Below are 23,655 nucleotides of genomic sequence, written 5' to 3'. Positions count from 1 at the left end.
TATTACACTGAGTGATGATAATCATCTAATATTTCCTGGTGATACAGATCAGCCATTCCTCTGTGCTTAATGTCACACATATATTCTTGCTTATGTTCATTCACACCTGAGCAGTCACCTTCGGTATATTAGGTTGTTATTTGTTGTTTTGTTATTTGGTTTTTAGGAGCATTAGCAACTAGGGCCATATTGCTCCGGGATATGCGGTGGTTATTCCCTGACCTTTCCGCATCCTCCGTATTTGGGTATATTAGGTGCAGTGCTTTTGACCATGTGTATAGGTTACACCTTGAGGTTACTAGCAGTCCCACCATCATGTAGTTGCAAGCAGCGGTTTTGGTTATTACAGAATGGCTGGCCTTTGCCAAAATTCAGTCAATTTGACTCACAGGTGGGACCTAAAGTTGACTCCCAGGTAGCAGCTCTTGCTGCTATGCCTGGAAAAATGCCTGTGACCAGCCTCAGAGCCAGAATAAGACTAAAATGTTGATAGAGCTGATATTTAGATCTTGCAAATGAGTCCTGTGCAGATTTTGGAAAATGCATCATTCTGCAGCAATCAGTTCCTCTACTTACATATTGACATTGTTTGGTGTTTTAACATTTCTGATTGTATCTTCTAGACAACTGGCAATTAGAGGTACCCAGTAGAGGAAAAACAAAGCCAAACAAGTGACCTTATAATAATTATAAGGCACTCGTTTGGAGAGGTCTGGATTCATTTCTCATTAGTGAAGAGGAATTTATAAAGGGCTCTTCAATGATGACTGTGGTTAACTGGTCCCAGGTTGAAGGAAATAGGATTTTTCAGCCAACCACACTTTGTGCAAATTAAGCCATGAGCACACTTCTACAGACAAAATACGTGATATAAACATGAGTGACAAGCTCCGGCATAATTTAAATTTGAAATTTGTTTATCAGAATGATTTTTGTCTATCTTGTCATTTCTACTTTCATTTTAGCTGTGCAGAGTTCATACTTGTACCACGCAAGGTTTGTTATGAGAGGTCTGTTCAAAAAGTATTCAGATTATGTTTGTTTGAGATTGAAACAACAGAGCACAGTGCAACAGAGCAGCATAATGTGTATAGACATGTTTCATCCTTACCTCCATGTGTTTTCATATCCCATTGTGTTTCAAAATGTCACAGTGCACTGAACAACTGTTGTGCATGTGTGTTAAACTGTGCTTTAAAATGGGAAAAGCTACAAGTGAACATCTGATCATTTGATAAAGTGGAACACTCCTTTTCACCCAATCCAAAAAAAAAAACTGTGACAAGTGCATAGCAAAATGAAGGCCATGTTACCAGCATTTTTTGACTGGGAATGTTGTCCAACACAAATATGGTCCAGAAGGACAAAGAATTAAAAAAAAAATGGATTCTACATTGGAGTTCTTAGATGCTTTTGTCATTCAATTCAAAGAAAAAGACTGGAAAGTGGAACTCCAAAGGCTGGCTGCTTCACCGCAGTAATGTGCTGTAGTCAATTTGATGATGTACAACGTCAAATCAACAAACAATAAAAAGTAATACAGTGGTTCAGGTTTCAATGATTTTGATAACATCTTTCCAGAAATGCTTCCAAGAATGGGAAAAGCATTGGGATAAGGTGCATTACATCAGGAGGAAACAGTTTTTAGAGGGGAGTAATTGCCCACCCCAAAAGTATGCTTACTGTCACTGTATTGTAGCATTAGAGATACGTTGACTAATAATATTTTAGGGCAGAAAGCCTCAAACTATGTGAAATTTGAACCATGATATTAGTTAGGGCATTTTCTTCATTACTACATTATTATTATAACATCTCATATTGTGAAATCCTTCACAAGTTTGCCCTCCTTATACTTCAAATAAGTAACGCTTTGCCATTAGAGAAGACTACCATTACTTATTTTCAGTGGAACACTGCCACTCAGACAGCACTGTTTTGAAGCTATTTGGCTTCTCATCATTGAGCAAGTAGTTACCCAGAGGTATAAGTGTTGACAATACAGTTGTGACTTATTTACACAGTATGAGAAATGCCAAAAGGTGTACTTCTTAGACTGTGATATTACTTAATGCATTTGCATCATTACTGCATAGTTGTATTTTTTTAGACAAACCAAAATTTGTACATTACCTCTGGGTACCTACCCACTCACTGATGAGAAGCCAAATAGCTTCAAAACAGTGGTGTCTGAGTGGTTGCACTCAATTGAAAATAAGTAACAGTAGTCTTATCTAATGGGGAAGCATTAAGAAAAGTAATCGTAAAAGCTACTAGGTTTTTCATACCAGCTAAGAAATACCATTCCAGGTTTAGACCTAAATGGATATCAGGTGATGTGATGAGACTTGTGTCAGAGAATAAAAATGCATAAGATGCATATAAATTATCAAATGATGCAGAAGCCTGTGGCAGATATAAACTAGTATGCATATAAATTATCAAGTGATACAGAAACCTGTGGTAGATATAAACTAGTATGCAGTCATGGCACAAAGGCAAATTACAAGAAGTCTCTGGTAGAGAAAAGCAGAAAACATTTCTTTACTTATATTAACAGTAGAAGGAAGGGGTTAAATCATATTAGTCCGCTTGGTGTTTAAGTGCTGATGATTCTGCTCAGGTTGCTGACAAACTGTATAGGTATTTTGAATCTATATTCATACATGAGGAGTTCTTTAGGAAGGGTATGCTGAAAGTTTATCAAATTTTAACAGGGAGCTAAATGATTTTGTGATAAATGAATGGAAAGTGGAAGAGAAATTGTTGAAGCAAAACATAAAAAAGGCACCAGAGCAGATGGAATCCATTCAATTATATTAAGGAAGGAAGCAAACCTTAGCCATAATTATGAGAGTATTTACGGATTCAAAGGAAATTTCTGTGGACTGGAGATGTGGGAATACATCTTCAATTCACAGAGGGGGGATTAAAGGGTGACGTGAGTAATCAGAGACCTGTTAGCGTACCATCTGTTCCAGGGAAAATAATGGAGTCACTGATTAAAAAATAAAGTGATGCAGAGCCATTCCAGGAATGCAGTTACACTTCAGTCACCACAGGGTTCCTTAAGGGGAGATCTTGTCTGACCAATTTGATTGGATACTATGATGCAGTGACAAAGGAACTGGATGCAAAATATAATTTTGATATCATATACTTAGATTTCAGGAAAACTTTTGATACTGTTGTACATAAAAGACTGCTGTACAAATTGGAGCAGTGTGGCATTAAGGACAAGTTACTGCTGTGGATAAAGGGATGGTTGAGTGGGAGAAGACAGAGAGTGGTTTTCAATGGACAATGCTCTTTGTGGACTAATGTTATTAGTGGAGTTCCACAGGGTTTTGTGCTGGGCCCATTGTTGTTTTCTGTATATGATATTGATGAAGGTATACGAGGCTATTAAATACACCAGCTGCCGTTTCAGATGAACTCAACAATTATTTTACATCGATATTTACAAATGAAAAACCTTTTGTGGCAATGGGAAATTGTGGGAGCGAAGTTAAAAAATATGTAATTAATGATATTGAAATTTCGCAAGATTATTTAATGAAAAAACTTTTGAGCCTACAGACCAGTAAGGCTCCTGGAGTTGATGGAATATACCCTATAATCTTAAAGGAGGCGGCAAGCGAGTGCATTGAACCATTGAGGCTAATTATGCGAGCATCACTAGACTCTGGGGAGATTCCCTTGGATTGGAAAAGTGCAAATGTATCTCCTGTACATAAGGGTGGCTCTAAAAGTGAAGTTGGAAATTATTGACCCGTCAGTCTGACTTCAGTGGTAGGGAAAATCATGGAGGCAATGATTAAGGGTGGAATTCAGGATCATTTGGATCGAATTGAAATTCTCAAGGTACTCAGCATGGTTTTGTAAAGGGAAAATCATGTTTAACAAATCTGGTTCGCTATTTCGAAAGGGTCACTCACGAGCTCGATTTAGGGAATAACTTCGACATTGTTTATTTAGATTTCAGCAAAGCTTTTGGCTCAGTCCCACACGAGCGGTTGCTTTATAAGCTGGAACAGGTTGGAATCACTGGGAAAATCCTTAGATGGATAGAAGGATGGCTTCAGGGCAGGAGGTAGAGGGTTGTGATAAATGGTTATTCCTCAGATTGGGTTGATGTAAGAAGTGGGGTTCCCCAAGGATCAGTATTAGGACCACTGTTGTTTTTAATTTTCATAAACGACATTGGTGAAGGGATAGAAGGCGTGATGTCTAAATTTGCAGATAATGTTAAAATTGGTAGAGTAGCTAATGATCACTGTCAAGCTGAGCTTCTTCAGAGAGACCTAGATAGACTTCAGGAATGGTCAGAAAAATGGCAGATGTGCTTTAATCCAACAAAGTGTAAGGTATTACACCTGGGAAACAGTAATCCCAAAATAACTTATTCACTTGGTGGAGTTCAACTAAACCCAGTACTGGAGGAAAGGGATATGGGTTCAACTAAACCCAGTACTGGAGGAAAGGGAAAAGGAAAGGGATTTCATGATACGGTCAGACATGAAATTCTCTGAGCATTGTAAACAGGTTGCAAGGAAGGCCCACGGTGTCCTATCGATGATCTATCGAACTTTTGCAAGTAGAGATAGGGACATGATAATCCCATTATATAAGGCTTATGTTAGACCACACTTGGAATACTGTGTTCAAGTATGGAGACCGCACCTAAAGAAAGACATCGAGCTTCTTGAAAGGGTGCAAAGACGGCTAACTCGCCTGGTGAGATCTGCAAAAGGGCATCCTTATGAAGAAAGACTTTGAATATGTGGGTTGCAGAGTTTGGAAACTAGACACCTTAGAGGAGATTTGATTGAGGTGTTTAAGGCTCTGAGAGGCATCAGTAAAATGAATGAGGACGAAATTTTCAAGATTATAAATGATGCTAGAACTAGGGGACATAAATTCAAGTTACGGGGGGAAATGTTTAGATTGGACTGCAGGAAGTTTTATTTTAGCCAGCGAGTTATAAATTACTGGAATAAGTTGCCTTCATGGGTGGTAGAGGCCGACAGTTTGGGCAAATTCAAGGGTCATCTGGATGGTGCCTTTGGGTAGGGGAGGTGCGTGGGATGATAGGTTTAAATTCCTTTTTTTTTTTTATTAATTATTATTATTTATTTATTTTTTTTTTTTTTTGTTTTTATTATTGTTTTGTTTGGATATTTTATTTTATTTATTTATTTATTTTTTATTTTTTTGGCTGGTGCAGCATAAGCCATAGGCTTTCTTGCACCGTGCGGCCATTACTAATACTAAGACAGAGAGTGGTTTTCAATGGACAGTGCTCTTTGTGGACTAATGTTATTAGTGGAGTTCCACAGGGTTTTGTGCTGGGCCCATTGTTGTTTTCTGTATATGATATTGATAATGGTATACGAGGCTTAATGTCTAAGTTTGCATGTTGCTGGGTTGTTAATAATAGCAATGAGGGTATGATGCTGCAACAAGATCTAGAAAAATTAGGCAGATGGGCTGAGAAATGGCAATTAAAGTTTAACATTGACAAATGCAAGGTACTGCATATGGGTAGCAATAATCCCAGATTAACATACCAACTGTGTGGTATGTTAATCTGGGACTCAGAGTAGTGAAAAATGAAAGACCTGGGGATAATTGTGCAGTCAGATACAAAGTTCTCCAAGCATTGACAAAACCCCATGAGCTGTCATGCAGACAGGTTGCGAGGACAGCTCATGGTGTTTTGTCAATGATATACAGGAATATTACTAGCATGAATAAGGAGGTGATTATCCCATTGTATCAGGCAATAGTTAGGTCATATCTTGAATACTGCATACAGGTTGGGAGGCCTCATTTTAGGAAGGATGTGAATTTTCTGGAACATGTGCAGAGCAGGGTAGTGAGGTTTGTGAGGGGAACAAAAGGTGCTCTGAAGCTCTTCTTGGTGCTCTTACCAAGAAGGGCTTCAATTCTGCAAATTGTAGTGTATGGAGAATAGCCACATGGTGCCTGCATGGAGATCTAATTGAAGTGTTTAATACTTGGAATGGATATTGAGTAAGCTCAGTGCTTATGGCATCCTTCCTCTTGCTGCAATTTAGGGGCAGGAACAAAGAGGTGATTATCCCATTGTGATCTGGAATTATGCATATAGGTTTGTTAACTTCACTTTATCAAAGGATATTCTTACCAAGAAAGACTGAGGTTCTGAAAATTGCAATCTCTGGAAACTAGCATTCTGCATGGTGATCTAATTGAAGTGTATAAAGCTTTAAAATAGGGTTAAGTAAACTAAATGCTGATGTTATATCTTTCTCAGATGACATGCACAAGAGGATATAAATTTAAATTTAAAAAAAAATAATACATGAACAGAAATTACATTCTGCCAAAGAGTAATTGATTGTTGGAATATACTTCCACCAAATGTTGTGGAAGTGGCTAGTTTGAATAAATTTATTGGAGAAATTATTGGCAGGAATGGACAAATGTAGTGGATATTTATTTACGTTTTAGTTGTGACTATATAAGCTTTACTTCCTTGCATCATGTTGCCAATACTGCATTTAATGCATTCAACCCTGAAAAATTAAATTCAGTAAACTCAAGACTCGCTTCTCCTTCTGTATGTTTGCTTTCTTAAACAAATAGTGTAAAGCCTTTTAATAATGTTATCTATTGTGGTCTGACACAAAGTTGATAGATTATCGTACAATACCATTGTATAAGACAGTGGTTGGGCTACTTGATTACTGCATATATGTCTGGAAGCCTCATTTTAGGAAGAACATGGATATATTGGAACCGGTGCAGAGAAGAGCAACAAGTCAGGAGCACAAAAGGGCACCCTTGCCAAGAAAGACTTCATTTCTGCAAATTGCAGTGTCTGGAAACAAGCCACCTGTGAGGAGACCACACCGAAGAGTTTATGGCCTTAAATGGATTGAGCAAATTAAATGCTGATATCATCCTAACTCTTGCTCAGATGACACACATAAGGGGGACATAAATTTAAATTGAAAAAAAGATTGCTACAGGATAGACAGGCAAGCAAAAATTTGCTTTCAATCAGAGTGATTGATTGCTTTAACAAACTTCCATCTGGTTCTGGTGTTGGAGGTAGGTAATTTAAATAAATTTAAGGAAAAATTAGATAAATTATTAGTTTAGAAATGGAAGATTTTCCTCCATGATGTCTTGTAGAACACTTCATTGCTGATACTCTCCGTAGTTGAATAATTATGCAAGTAGATTACATGCATTCCGCTCCCTCGTAGACAAGAATGTATTTAATTAATAGTTAACAGAGCAGCAGTGGCTCAATACGTTTTCCTTTATAAGTAAATTAGTTTAGAAATGGAAGATTTACCTCTATGATGTCTTTGTTGAACACTTCAGTGCTGATACTCTCCATAGTTGAATAATTATACAAATAGATTACATGTATTCCATTAATTATTAGTAGAGGGGATGGACAGATCAGGTCTGTACTTTCTTTTTTTTTATTCCCAATGTTATATGAGGGGCATTTGAAAAGTGCATACCCTGAGTATGAAGCATTTATTTGAGGATTCTGGTAGTCCAGAATCCTCAACATAGTCCCCTGTGCTGCAATGCATTGATTCCAGCTGCAAAGAAAAAATTCTATTGGGCCACCAGGAATTGTATCCACTGCAGCAATGATGTCACTGTTCTGTGAGAAAATGGATGCCATTGAAATAGTTTTTCAAATTAGGAAATAGGTGAAAGTTCAATGGTAAATCTGGTGAATATAGAAGATGATCAGTCCAAGATTTCAGAGTTGCATTCACACAGTACAACCATGGCAGCAACAGACTTATGAGCATGTGCATTATCCTGGTGGAACAAGATTCCTTTGCTAAGTTTTATTTAGTGTTTGTCGTTGATGTTTTCATGCAAATGCCTCACAAGGTCTGTTTAATATGCCTCTGTTACTGTCTGGTTTTCTGAAGGTAATCCATTAACAGCACTCTGTCAGATCCCAAAAAACTGATGCCATCAAATTGCCAGCAGAAGGAATCAATTTGGCTTTCTTTGAAGGGGAGAAGACGTGTTTGGACTGCTCCTTTTTCTCTGACAGAAAGTGATGGACCCACATCTCAAATGTGGGTGACAAACCTTGCAAGGAAATTTGCTGGATCTGCTTGAAACCAATACAAATATTCACTTGACTTGACAGCTCTTGTGCATTTTTGATTTGCTATAAACAACTTTGGGATCCATCGTGCTGACACCTTTTTATAGTGAGAACCTCTGTTATTATGTGGTATGCACATTTAGATAAGATGCCCAAGATGCTGGCAGTGTACCACTGTCACTCGTCAATCACTCATTGCCAGATCATTCACACTGTCAGCAACTTCTGGAGTGATGGATGTTGCAGGTCTTCCACAGTGTGGGTTATCTTCCAGGCTCTCTCTCTCTCTTCCCCCCCCCTCCCTCCCTCTCCCTCATTTAAATTCTGCTGTCCACTTCTTAACTATGGAATAGGAAGGGGCATCCTCCTCCAATGTTGTAACCATATCCTCATGAATTGCTTTTAGTCCCCTCCCCCCAAATGACTTCATGGTGACTTTTGCTCATCTTTCCTCATTCACACAACAACTTTGTTGACTTCAGGACCCGTAATTAAAAAAAAAAAAAAAAAAAATACAATTGAAACCACCTGAAACTTGGTGGGCTACTATTGGAAGTGTTATACATTAAGTACAGAAATTTTTAACACTGCCATTACCCTTTCATTCTCAGGCCATGAACTTTTCAAACATCCCTTATATAAGCTTGCTTCCTTGAATCATTTCCCACTGTTAATATAATACTAACACTGATACTATTTAAATCTTGGGTACTCAGAATGAGCATCATGTTCTTCTAAGTATGTGATGTTCATTCACGTTGTGAATACTATGACTAATTCTGTTGAGTACTAGTGATGCACTTTAATCAAATGCCTGCTGGCTGTCAAATGAATAACAAGATAGTCCTTGGTTTAGTAAACTGATTTTTGATCATTTATTAATGTTCATTAATACATATAAAGCAAATATAAAGGTTGATGTTTAAATTATAGTATAAAAAACAGAAGAATGATGTCCTGTGATAATGAGTAGATAAAACAGATGAAACTGATAAATACTATTTTATTTCAGGTTCCCATGCTTCAGTAAATCCTACACTAAATTTTGTTGTATATGTTCCTCCTCAGTCACAGTCCCCCTTACATATATATGATGAAAAAGGTGAGTTATGGGTTTTTTTTTTTTTTTTTGCTGAAAAGGAACTGTATTAATAATGAATGTGATAATTAATTGCAGTTTTCATTTCAGAAAAGACTGAAATTAGTAACAAAATTGTGGCATGACATTAAGTGATTTCGCTATATACTGTGTAGTGGTTTTCCGCTCAACTAGATGCATAGATTTATTAAAGAAAATAGCAGTCTATTCAGAAATAACAAAATATCAAATAAGATCAAGTTGCAAATGAAACTTAAATCTGTTCATTAACACAGCACTGATTGCACCTCCAGTCATAACAAAAAAGGATCATATGGCACCCGACAGGCACCCAACTTTTGTATTTACATTTTTTAATTCTGCTTTTAGTACAACAGTGCTTGAAACTTTTACTAATGGACTTATTTATTATAATTTTTTATTTTTTTTATGACGAAATTGAAGATTTAAATTTGTTTTTGCACATTATTTTCAACAAAATAAAATTTTTATTAATGGTTCCAAAAATAAAAAGTGCATTATAAATATAAATTAGGTGCCTTACCAAGGAAGATTTAGTTTTGCAAAGCATAATGTCTTGAATAAACACAAAACTATTAGTTACCTCCATATTTCAGTTTATAAAACAATTATTACGATGTCTTTTGCAGCATGCTATGAGCTCTAACTCTGCCCATAATCAGCAGTCCAGCATGTTCAGTGCAGGAGCCACAATTGAGATTGTGGGCTGCATGTGGACCACCATCAATTTTTCACAGACTGTTAGTGATCTGAGCCGAAGTAATTTGTACATGAAGTAATTATTTTAGTTTTGGATTTTTGTAAGTTACCTTAATTTGATGTGACTTTTAAAAAATTATCATATATTATATTGAGTGTTTCTTTATATAACTGGTGTCATAAAACTTCTGAAATACACTGTGCTGCCACTTGATTAGGTACACCCTTGCTGTGCACACAGATGGTTTGTCCCACAACGTTGCAAGTCACATGACCACAATTGTGGATATAAATGCAGCAGAACAACCTTTCTAGTATCAGTTAATCATACAAACCGTAGCAAGAATGGGGAAAAGGAGTGATCTAACGAACTTCAAACGTGGCATGGTAGTAGGTGCAAGACGTGCTGGACAAAGCATCTCTGAAACAGTAGTTCTCCTGAACTTTTCACACACCACAGTTTCAAGGGTGTATCGAGAATGGTGCAACAAATAGAAAACATCCTCTCAACAGCACTCCTGTGGAAAAAAATCGCTTGTTGATGAGAGAGGTCAGAGGAGGAGAATGGCTAGAATTGTGCAAGCAAACAGATGGGCCACAATGTCGCACATCACATCAGAATACAACCTTGATGCGCAGAACAAAATATCGCAACATACCACTAGTCGCACTTTGTTGCGAATGGGCTACAACAGCCGACGGCCACATCGCGTACCTTTTTATCAATGAAGAACAAGAGAGAGCATGCCTCCTGTGGGCACAGCAGTGCCAGCACTGGACTATCGAGGATTGGAAAACAGTTGCTTGGTCTGACAAGTCGAAGTTCCTGGACATCATGTTGATGGAAGGCTCAGAATTTGGTGAAAACAACAAATCCGTGGACCCATCTTGTCTCACGACTACTTTGCAAGGTGGTGGGGGCAGTGTTATGGTGTGGGGAATGTTTTCTTGGCACACGTTGGGTCCATTGATACCCATAGATTCACATCTGAATGCCACATCGTACCTAAACATCGTTGTTGACCAAGTGCAGCCGTTCGTGTTGACAGTTTATCCTCAGTCAGATGGTTACTTCCAGCAGGATAATGCGCCGGTGCACAAAGCTCGAATCACTATGGAATGGTTCCAGGAACATGACAATGACTTTTCTTTGCTGCAGTGGCCCGCTCAATCCATGGATCTCAATCCTATTGAACATCTTTGGGATGAGCTGGAAAGGGCTGTTCGCTGCAGGCCTACACCTCCGTCGAATCTCAAGGAACTGCATGACACGCTCATGTCTGCATGGTACTCCATTCCTGCACAATGTTTTCAGCATCTTGTTCAGTCCTTGCCTAGGTGAATTCAGGCTGTTTTGAAGGCTAAAGGAGGCTCAACACGCCACTAGGTAGGTGTACCTAATAAAGTGGCAGCACAGTGTATGTAATTATTTTATATTGCAATTTAATAAATGAAAGACTACTGAAGTAAACAACATTCTGCTTACAGATTAGACTCACTGTAATTTGTGCTCATATGTATAACATTTTTTAAATATATAAAAAAAGTTATTTGATTTTTCTCATGAATATATTTGCATTATAATTATTATGCAAATTGAATGGGTGAAGATAAGGGTGCACCATTCACGTGTGCGATGGGACAAATTTTTCTTTGGCATCAGGAGGCCAAAGAAAAATTTGTTGCAAAGTACTTAAAAAATAATTCGATGGCACCTTATTTCATAACATTATCAATCTAAAAATTAAAATTGTTGATAATTAATAACTTTAATAAAATTAATAGTGATAATTTTGGGTTGATTTAGAGAGAAATTGTTAAATTTTAGAATATTATTTTCTGATATTTTTAATTAATGGGGTGCCATATAAATTTTGGCACACAGGTGCTGCACACTCCTGGCACGCTTCTGGGTGCAGAGAATGGCAGAAAGATTAGTGAAGGGTACAAAAGGGTGCCTTTACCAAGAAAGGCTTCAAATCTGCAAATTGCAGAATATGAAGACTAAGCACATGGCACTTGTGAAGAGATCTGATTGAAGTGTTTAAGGCTTTTAATGGGTTTTGAGTAAGCTCAATGCTGATAGCATTCTTCCTCTTGCTCAGACCACACGCATGGGAAGGCATGAATTCAAATTAAGGAAGGATGGTTTCAGGATATTTGTGCAGATATTTTTCTTCAGCTGGCAGGTAGTTGATTGTTGGAGCAAACCTCAGTCTGTTGTAGTGGAAGTGGGTAGTTGAAATAAATTCAAGGAAGAACTAAACAAACTATTGGAGTTGATGGATAGGTAATGTGGGAAGTGTTTTTTTTTTTTTTTTTTTTTTAGTTGATGCTGTTTAAGCTTGTTTTCTTGTGTCATAAAAATGCTATTATACTATTTATTTGATGTTTTATTAATTTTATGCCAATAAGGGATATGAACAATGATAAGTTACAATTTTTCTAATATGATCTACAATTAAAACTAATTGATAACCTCTGTTATAATGGGCTTGCTATTTGTCACCTGTGTGGAGAGGTGTGGTTTCTTTATGGGGGTGATCATGAAGGCATTCTTCCTTATTTTCGTTTTGTTTTCAGACTTCACTGGGTATGTACCTTGTTAATGGTTTACTAAGCATAAGACCACAGCCTTTCAACCCAGCCCTTTAACAGGTTTAGAGACTTTTAAAATGGCATCTGAAAAAATTCCCTGGTTTCAGGTTCCATGCCTTGTTTGACGAATGAGGGCACAGTAGATGAAATCCTTTTTTTTTTTTTTTGGCATGCTATATTTCAGTTTTATTCTATCATTTATGTTTTGGTTTTTTAATTCACAAATCCAGCAGAGTGAAAGCAAAGAGAAGACAAGTCATCTTAGTAAGCAGTATGTACTTTTATTGTTTCCAAAAGTCATTTCTTTTTATTTCAATGTCAGACAGTACTGTGAGTAGACTAAATGAATTCTTAAGTGTCTTTTATGCTGAGGCTATAGTTAACGAATCAGAAAGAGAGAGTAGGGTCCCCTCTGCAACTTATTCCAGGTTTCTTAGCTTGAAAATGTAAATTTGCCCTTGAACACACATGTGCATACAAACAGACAGACAGACAGACACTTGTCCAGACATAATTATATCTGCCTAATCATAATCTGGCACACTGTTTATAATAATTATATAGTGTTCCAGTTTGTATAATTTTATGAAGCAGCATTTTATGACGAGCATAGCCAAAGCATCCAAAAAATTTCAAACCAAACATAAGTCCACCATGAGAATATAGTGCCACTTGTCAGTCATTTGGAGAGAAATCTGGGCCCAAATTCCTTTGAAGACTGGAAGAATTCACATTAGTTATTGCAGAAAATGCTAGCTAAGGAACATTTATAAGAACCAGTGCTGGACCAAGGTATTTTTGCACCCATGGCAGAAAGATTTTTGGCATCTCCTTTACTAAGGCTATATATGTATATATATATTTTTTCATGATTTGGAGCCCCTTAAAGAATGGTGCCCCAGGCAAGGGCCCTGCTAGCTCGTGCCTTAATCTGGCACTGACAAGAACCAAATGAAGACTGTGGGATAAAAAAGTTTTACCGTGTATACTTAAACACAGACTTCATTTCCAATATCATTCTCAATAGATCAATTTTTTAAAGATTATATAAGTAAAATTTCACACTGACAAAACTTTTATTATATTAGGAAACTTTTTTATAATCTCAAATTTTTACAGATTCTTAAGGTCAGCAAACATGAAAGAAACCTTAAAAGTGCAACATTTCTCCTGTCATTTATGCCTTCACCTACAAAGAAGATTAATAGAACTGCAAAGTAAACAGATGATGCAGCCACTGAGTGAAGTGAGTTTTCCAATTGAAATAGGCACAGAGCTCATTTGTCATATTAATTGACTTTAAACACTTCCAATATTAAATTGTTAAGAATTGGAATCATCGCTGGATTGCTAAATTGCAAACCAAAAGTGACTAAATTCTGCCTTAATTTTGGGTAAATCTCATGTGCACTACACCCTGTGTAGTATGTTGGAATGTGCTAAAATCATGTTTCATATGGAAGTGTTTCCTGGATGTTATATACTTTACGACAATGTTATAATAATATTATAATCAAATAGTATTGTGTATCCCTGGACATTATACCCTTTACTATAATGTTATAATAACATCATAATCAAATGGTATTAGTATTATATCATTGTATATGAATCATTACGTTATTGTAAAAACTAACAAATTGGATCACTATTATAAAGCAATTGGATATCATTATGTTACAATTCCATCCCTGGTTTCAAGACTTACTGGCTTCTCATCAGATAATGGGCGTCCTCTGTTGGCAAACTTATGCCAAGAAATGAGTAATGTATTAAGTTTAAATGAGCATCCAAGTGGTATATAAAAGAAAACATCCATTTAAATACATAAAAAGAGACATAAAATGGAATACAGTGATGGATACTATTAACAAATTATTTCAATGTTGGCACTGAACTACAGCCACACAGCTTTTACTACTCTGCAGCAAGGTATCATATTTTATAAGAAATTGCACATAATTTTTTTATATATTTTATTTACAGCATTTTCCTACTTTTAATATTCCCCTGTTGATTCTTAAAAAGAAATTACTAACTTTTAACATTTTTCATCAAGAAAGCTAGAAAAACATTTTTTTGCAGTGTATACTGCATATTTGATTATCTGACATAATCCAGTGCTCCTTAGATCAGTGGTATCAGATTTTTGTCACTTAGGTTCATACCTTAGGGTTAAATGAATATGTTTGCAGCAATCCTGGAGTTTTCATTCATTATACTTCTTGGGCTTAAATGGGCATATTTGTAGCAGTCCTAAACAATGTGTTTCATTTGTGTGAATGGTGCTTTTCCTTGCCTCATGAAAACCAAAGCGCATTAAGTCTTACAACATCACTTTTTGAATTGGTGCTTAAGATAGTTGTCTATGGCATAATATAAGTCCTCTATTAGAGGTATTCTTCTGCCACTCAGATTTATCTGTTTTTTATTCTTGCATTAGGGGAACAGTTACCAACAAATGCTTTTCTCTCTCCAAGGTGGGGTGGATTTCTCATTTATAATCCTCCTCATTTACCTGAGGATAGCTCTACTCCTACTGTACTAAATTTAGACATGCAGCTTGTTATGGAAGTTTTCTTGGACCAGTTACGTTCACTAATTGGCTTGCCAGATACAGTAAGTATATCGGAATATTAATATTAAAACAATATTAATATTAAAACAAAAAATTACTGCAAGAAAGGTATGTTTGCTTTAGCTTGCTTAAGAATTTTTAATCTTCTGCTGGTTCACACAAAAGTTTTATGATAAATGCTGTATTGGGTAAACCTAGAATATCAGGATCTGCCCTCTTCTGACTTTCACTTCTTTGTGATTTAGCACTGAAACAATGTATGACCTAAGAAATACCAAGATAGAATAAGTACTCCATATTTAGATAACAGCGAACTTGTTTCCATTAAAATGTGTCATCCAAACCACTTAAATGGCTTAGCTTCAATATAACTAATACAAGTATTACTACTAATCAAAAATTACAGTTGTGCTGTTTTCTCAGTATTCAAGACCTGCTAATATTAAAAAAAAAAAAAAAAAAAAAAAAAAAAACACTATCTAATTAGCCAGGATTATTAAAGGATGTACATTTACCGCAATTATGAACATACTGTATCTACCACTTCCAAGATCGCCATTTCAGTGCCAGTGAGTACCTCATCAATAGATTTGTATTGTTATTGTATTTGAATTTTAATTAAAATCCAGAGGAAAGTACATCGCAACAAAATTGAATGAATATTAAGTTGAAGCATGTGCAGTGAAGTGAAATAAATTATTTTTATATATTATTAGGTGATAAATTAATAGTTAATTTGTAAAAAAATCAATTAGTTGTATGTTAATCACATAAAAATTAAAAATTCAAAATAAAAAAATTCAGACACATTTTAAATGTAATGTGATGTACATTACCCAACTTGTTATTTTTGTAAATCCTCCCCCCCACTTCCAGTTTGCATTATAACATGAAGTAGTTTTGGATATCTTATCTAGAGTTTTATCAAGAACTACTTGGCAAATATGACTTCTGTTTGTCTTCATAAAGAACCTTTTCATTGAAATGCATGGTTTCCCACTGATTGTTTCAGTGCTAACTGAAACGATCATCTGGGTAGTGGTGAAAAGTTTCATAATTCTGTTATATATTTTCCTTAATAACTTAAATAATTAACAGTTGGTTTTTGTGATTAGCAGGTCTTATGTACTCTTGTCGGTATTTGCCTACAGTTGCAGTTACATGAAGTTTATGAAGGCAACAGTACAACTATGTTTTTTTGATTAAAAAGTTAATTAACTTTGCAGAATAAGAGAGACGTTTCGCTGTGTCTAATTACATTTAGAGGTTTAAACATGAACAGTAACAACAGAAGAATTTATACTAACATAACTATACATTATGATCTCTTTCTTAGAATCTTCATCAAAGCTGAACAAGTGATGTTGTAAAAAAGAACTGTAGGCAGCAAGTAAGTCAGTAGCTTGTTAATTTTATAGTTTAGCCACCATGTTTGAAGATCTCAAAAATGGGGTTATGGTTATGTTATAGTCAAAATTCTTCTATTGTTACCATTCATGTTCAGAGGTTTTTTTTATTAGATCTCTATTATTAAAGACTTGTGTGGTTATCCATTAATTTTGCACCTATTGGTTGGTAGTATGTTTACTGAGGTAACTAACGTTACTTCAGTAAACGTTAGTTACCTCAGTAAAAGGATTAACACTTTTAAAGGATTAAGATATTTTTAGGCAAGTGGCAGAAATGATGTTTGAGGAGTAGTACAACATTTATTAGTGATGGGCATAAAATATGATTTTTTCAAGAACATACATTTATTTTGGAATTGCATCCAAATAGATTTTTGCAATGTGAGAGATATTAAGTAATAAATAACAAAACAGACTTTTTTCCAAATACGACTCAATCAAAATATTGAGAATTGCATTTGTGCTATTGATGAATGTGTTAATTAAATTCTGTAATTAATCTTCATTAAATTCTGTATTATTTTAATTTCTTTGTATTTCAAACTGGGTTGCATTTTAATTGGAAAACTTGTGTTTAAAAACTTACAATTGCAAATTATTATTAGTGATATACATTGCATCTAGCCTAAGTAAAATACTGTGAATTGTTGAAACTGGAAGAATTCTCTCTGCTAGTCACTAAATAAATATTCTCTAAATCTTTTCCAGTTCCCTTTGTTAGAACCCACTATCTTGGTCCTGTGAATGCTCCATGACTGTCCGAATAAAATTTGTCCAAAAGTATTGCCATTTCAAATGTTTTTAAGTGCAGGAACAAGGAGCCTTGTGACTGGGAGATGGTTCCTCACAAGATTGCTCTAAAGGGAAGTCGTCATTGCAATGATGACAATTCAGTTATGAAGTCGTCATTGCATCACCAGGGTACCTACCCACTCACTGAGGAAAGGCCAAATAGCCTTGAAACTGTGCTGTCTGGGTGGTGGTAGCCGCTGAGAATAAGTAACACTAGTCTTCTCCATTGGTGCAGCATTACTTATTGGAGGTAGTGCAGTGTCATGGCAACTCATTGTGAAGGTATTCACAATATGAGATATACTTAAACAATGTACTTAAACATTCTCAGCTATTTTAGAGTTTGCTGTGCACTAACATGATGCTCTTGCACTAATTTGTACATCAGTTAAACTTTCATGGAACTTGAGGCTTAGTCCTAAAATGAATTTAGTAACAAGGAAGAATAATATTCATATGTAATGGATTTACACCTTTAAAGGTAATCAATGAATATTAACCCTTCTTTGTCTCAAAAATGATTCCATCATCTTGATAGTTGATGGTGTCCTTCAAAATTTCTTGTAGCAGGGTTCGTGATACCACTACAGTGACTGTCATTTGGTTGTTTCTGAGTCATAGTATTGAATCAAAATTTTATCCCTGTCACCATCTGGCTGACAAACTTGTTTGAATCCTAGGAAAATTTTGCAGTAATGGTTTTTGCAAATTTCACCCTCTCCCTCTTCTGGTCTGTATTCAGATCGTTTGATACCCATTTTGCTGAAATTGTTTTCATACTCAGTTTTTTATGCTTGATACAGTCATAGGTCAACCAGATATGGATGTATCTTTGGTCACTCTAGGACCCCTTTTGAATTCAGCAATCCAATTTTTGATCATTGTCTAATGATTCCATCATTAATAAAAAAATAAATAAATGTTGTGTTTATATTCCATGATGGCCACATAGGGTCAGGTGAGTTCACAACACAAGAAAATACAAGAATATCACCATATTTGACAGTCATGTGGGCTTGGCCCACGGTCAACTGAAATGCTTGTGCAAATGTACCGTTATGTGCCCAGCTGTGGCAGTTGTTTTTAATATGTTTTGGTGCACATGATTTTTTTTAACCCTAAAAATAATAGTAATAGTTAAGATATTACTTTAAAAATTGAATTTCATGCATATAAATATTTTTAATTTAATATTATCATGTTTATTTTATTTTCAAATACCCCTTATGTATACACTGCCCTACCATTAATAACTGGACACTCCTCCATTGATAGTTGTTAGTATCCTACCCAGTTGCTACATGTTAAACATAATTGTAAATATAATAAATAATAAAATTTTTTATTCACAAAAAATGTACATAACATGATTCTCATTACAGACAACCAGAGGAATCAACAATCTTACTGTGGCTATGAAATAAAATTAAAAAGATAAAAGATACGTACATACATCCTATTACAATTGAAAATAGTAGTTAACATATACAGTGACATGCAAATTAATGGAATAATCCAATTATTTACAAATATAAGTATTTATTGAATAAATACATTATAAAAGTGGAACTTATTAAACACTATGGCCTCCTTTGGCTGAAATAAGTTGTTTCATTCTATTTAGCATAGATTCCATAGACTCTGTTTAGGCTCCCTTTACTTCATATATTTACTCCATAGACTCCATTATTGACTCTATTTGGCATAATCTTTGACAGATTGTTGGCATTTCTGGATCATGAAACCAAACTTGAATTAAGGATTGAATTGAAGGAGATGGTTTATGTATGGGTACTGCACATACATCATATCTACTACCCAGGTAGTATGAATGCATCATTTAATTATATCTCATATTGTGAATCAACCTTCATAATGAGTTGCTGAGGTATTGCACTGCTTTGAATAAGTAACACCAGTGGAGAAGACTTAATGTTACTTATTCTCATCGCATACCACCACCCAGATGGCACCATTTCAAAGCTTGATGACTTACCCATCGGTGGGTGGGCAAGGTACCCTGTTGTTTCAATAGTGACAACCCAGTTATGAAGTATAGGTCCACAATATGAAAGATGCTTGATGGTGTGCTTGGTTTAATCTAAAAATATATTCTTGGCTAAATGCTAAGAGTATGAAGGAGATGGTTTATGTATGGGTACTGCACATATATCATTTCTACTACCCTGGTAGTATGAATGCATTGTTTAATTACATCTCGTAATGTGAATCAACCTTCACAACGAGTTGCCGAGGTATTGCACTGCTTTGAATAAGTAATGCTTCACCAGTGGGGAAGACTAACGTTACTTATTCTCAGCAGATACCACCACCTAGATGACCTATACTTCACAACTGGGTTGTCACTATTCCAATGACTGGATACCTGCCCACCCACTGATGAGTAAGCCAACAAGCTTCAAAATGGTGCCGTCTGGGTGGTGGTGGTGGTATCGCCAAGAATAAGTATCATTAGTCTTCTCCACTGGTGAAGCGTTACTTATTCAAAGCAGTGCAATACCTCGGCAACTTGTTGTGACGATTGATTCACAATATGAGATATAATTAAATGATGTATTCATACTACCTGGGTAGTAGAAATGATGTATGTGCAGTACCATGCATAAACCATCTCCTTCATAATCCTAGCATTTAGCCAAGAATATATTTTTAGGATTGAATTGTTTTAACTTTTGTTGTGCAATCCTTTTTTCTCAATTTTCCGTTACAGATTGCCCATAAACTTTCCATGGGATTAATGTCAGGTGAATTACCTGGTCAATCAAAACACGTAATGCCATTTTCCTGCATGAAAGCTTTAACAGCTCACAAAGAATGGCAAGGTGTGAATCCTACTGGAAGATAGATGTGTTGCTCATGTGGGAATAACATGTTTCCAAACTTTGGAAATATTTTTATACTGTTCATTGTTCCATCAACAGAAACAATGTCACAGAGTCCTATGGCTGAAAATGAGCCCTAAAACATCTTTTTTATAGGATATTTAACCATCTCTTGAATGTGCTTCACAGAAACTTTTCAAACATGATGTTTCTTCACAGAAATGTTAAATTTGAAAACAAGAGGATCCACATCTTGTTTTCAAATGTAACAAGAGTGCCTGCCTTGAAATTCCAAACTTTTTCTTTTCAACCATTATTTATGAATTTTCAGAATGCTGAGGATGTTGGAATGTTGATGTTTTTTAATGTTCCAAAAGTTATGCCACATTGGATGCACTATCTCAAATGTAGGTGACAGCAAACATGTTAAGAGTAAACACCAGAAAACAAATGGTTGGAGTTGGCCTGGTGGCAGTCATTGCAATAGCTGTCTGGGTTAGACTTCCACTGGTAGAGGCCTCTGTGAACAGACAGTTGTCATCCTGGAATATGTGAGTATCAGAATCATGAGTATCCCTCAGATTTTGAGCAAAAGGCACAACATGATCATCCAGAATATTTATATAACCAGCCTGATTCATCCTGGTTGGTATTTCAATTAGGAGACCCAGTTCATAATGGTGAAAATGTTCCTAAAGCATCACTAACCCACCACCAACTTTTATGATACCTTGCATGCAGTCTGGACGAAATGCCTCATTGCTTTTCCTGTGAACCTGTGAAAGCAAACTCTGCTCCAGATATTCATGTTTGCAATTTACAGAATGGAAGAACACTTTACATTGTTCTTCCGGAAATCAGCTGATGAGGTCCTTGGTTAAATGTTTGCAGCAGTTCTTGTCTTGTTGGAAACTTTATTTATTTATTTTTTTTTTTTATTATTTACTAGACGCAATATTTGTTGTCAGTCATGATCATTTGGCACAGACTTTTTGACCACAATTCTGCTGCTGATTTATCTTTGATTTTTCAGCTCACACAATTCCTTAAAAACTCTTTATTGTTCTTTCTGAATCACCAGTGAATTCAATTACTTCATTAACAGGATGTCCTCTGTTAGACTTGCCAAATTGTATCACTCCTTTTTGTTAATTACTAACATCTTTTCTGTGCCCTATCTTTTGTGATGGAAATCTTTACTTCTTCAGTCACAGCTGGTATACCTATAAATAGAGAAAGCAGGTGAATCTTATAGTCTAATTTCAGTGGTATAAGCAAAAAAAAAAAAAGCATAGAAGATATATACATTCACTCTGTTATGTGCCCTAAATACCAAGTGACTAACTTTTTTGTTCAGTGTGTGTGTGTGTGTATTATATATAAATTATATATTATATATGATTACTTATACTTTGTATATATATATATATATTATTTACACACTCACAGACTTCATAATATATATTATGAAGTAAGAAATATAAGTTTAGAGTGATGTGTTGAACTGAGAGTATGAAGAAATATGAATACTACTCCTTCTCTCTGAGATTGGATAACCACATCCTCAGTTGAAGAGGATTTTATAAATTCATTAAAGGATACAGCCAGGATAAACACCTGAGAACAGTTAGCCATAAAAAAGTAAACTTTATTCTATTGGTTTTCATTTCCAAAGCAATGCATGTATTACAGTACATCCCAGGGATGGTATCCTCTCTCTCTCAACTTAAAGTAGAAAGAACTTAAAGTAGCGTACAAATTAGAGCAATTGGTATTGCAATGATGACAATTGGGTTGTCATCATCGCAACTCCAGGACACCTGCCCACCCACTGATGAGGAGCCAATAAGCTCCAAAACAGTGCCGTATGGGTGATGGTATCCACTGAGAATAAGTAACAATAGTCTTCTCCTATGGTGAAGCATTACTTATTTGAGGTAGTGCAATATCATGGTAACTTGTTGTGAAGGTATTCACAATATGAGATACACTTAATGTTGCCAATTAATAACTACTAAAGTAGTTGGCTATGTACAAAAATGATGCAATTGCACTAACTTGTAGGAGCCTCCGTAGCCAGGTGGGAAGGAGCAGCAGTGCGTAGCACATACTTCTTGATTAGACCGGGGTTCGAGCCCATCACCACCAAATACAGAGGATCCGGAAAGGTCAGGGAATGACCACCGCATATTCCCGGAGCAATATGGCCTCAGTTGCTAATGCTCCTAAAACCCAAGAATAACAATAACAAACACTAACTTGTACGCTAGTTAACTCTTTACTTACCTGAGGCTTTAACCCTAAACTATTCTGTAATCTAAATTACTTTACACCATCAGGCATCTCTCATATTGAGGAGTTATACTTTGCAACTGGGTTGTCATCATTGCAACACAAGGGTACTTGCCCACCCACTGATGAAGAGCCAATAAGCCCTGAAACGGTGCCGTATGGGTGATGGTATCCACTGAGAATAAGTAACAGTAGTAGTGCAATATCATGGTAACTCGTTGTGAAGGTATTCACAATATGAGATATACTTAATGATGCAGTTGCACTAACTTGTACTAGTTAACTCCTTACTTACTTAACCTGAGGCTTTAGCCCTAAACTATTCTGAAAGAACTTAAAGTTTATTAAAAACTAATACAATTAAAGATTTATTTTCAAAGAAAATATATTATGCATTTTCAACTTGCATTATATGCAGAGTAAAAACACTGTCCTCCCCATTAGTAAAGGCCACTTTCCTTGTCTCATAATTACAAAAGACCAATGAGAGACAAATACAGTGATAATACATAATGTATGTGAAACAGTTGATGTGGTAAAATTTTTATGTAAGCTGTCTTATCCATTGGTTAAAAAAAAAAAAAAAAAGTGTTAGTGCAAGTTTACATATTGTACCATCAAGGTGATTTTTAAACCGATATAACCCAATGAAGATCAAAGCATGTTTCCTTATGACAGTCAAAAGTCAGCTCCAAACAGAATTCATAGATAGCAATTTGCCAAACTGGGTTATTGGAAGTATTAAGTTAAATATTATTTAACATTGATTTAAATATAATTGCATATGGAGAACCAATTTGTCATGCAGTGACATTATTCAGAAAACAAGTTTTTTGAACCAGACTGAAACAAATTGATTTTTCAAAAAAAAAAAAAAAAAAAAAAAAAAAGAAAAAGTTTTTAGTTACTTTTCAGTATCATTGAAGAAAATCGATTTAGAGTATTTTATGGATCAGTTTTGTCAATTTCAATGTGAGAACCTACGCTATTATGAAAGAAGAAAAAAAGAATTGATCTACAGTGGTTGTTTGGTTAGGGAACTGGCAAGTGCACAAGAATGCATGAAATATAACAATATATCTTATGTCATTTGTGGTATTTTACTAATTCCACATAGCAGTGGTGAGAGAATATTCAACCAAGTGAAAAAAAAAACACAACAAAACTGAATTCAATTCACATTGTGT

General features: G+C 35.6%; 1 protein-coding gene across 1 annotated transcript in view; it reads left to right on the top strand.

Moving 5' to 3' along the window:
• Window positions 1–23,655, top strand: part of PIG-S (phosphatidylinositol glycan anchor biosynthesis class S) — a 270,275-nt gene that overhangs the window by 169,405 nt on the left and 77,215 nt on the right. The window contains exons 9-10 of the mRNA XM_090389333.1: window positions 9,150–9,239; window positions 14,998–15,173. Coding sequence (XP_090245459.1) covers window positions 9,150–9,239; window positions 14,998–15,173 — 266 coding nt within the window. The remainder of the gene's footprint in view (window positions 1–9,149; window positions 9,240–14,997; window positions 15,174–23,655) is intronic.

This window comes from Mastigoproctus giganteus, unplaced genomic scaffold (assembly GCF_048544385.1).
Source record: "Mastigoproctus giganteus isolate SK-2022 unplaced genomic scaffold, ASM4854438v1 scaffold_15, whole genome shotgun sequence".
Taxonomy (NCBI): Eukaryota; Metazoa; Arthropoda; class Arachnida; order Uropygi; family Thelyphonidae; genus Mastigoproctus; species Mastigoproctus giganteus.
Note: the sequence above shows the minus strand (reverse complement) of the source record. Positions and strands in the feature narration are given on the sequence as shown.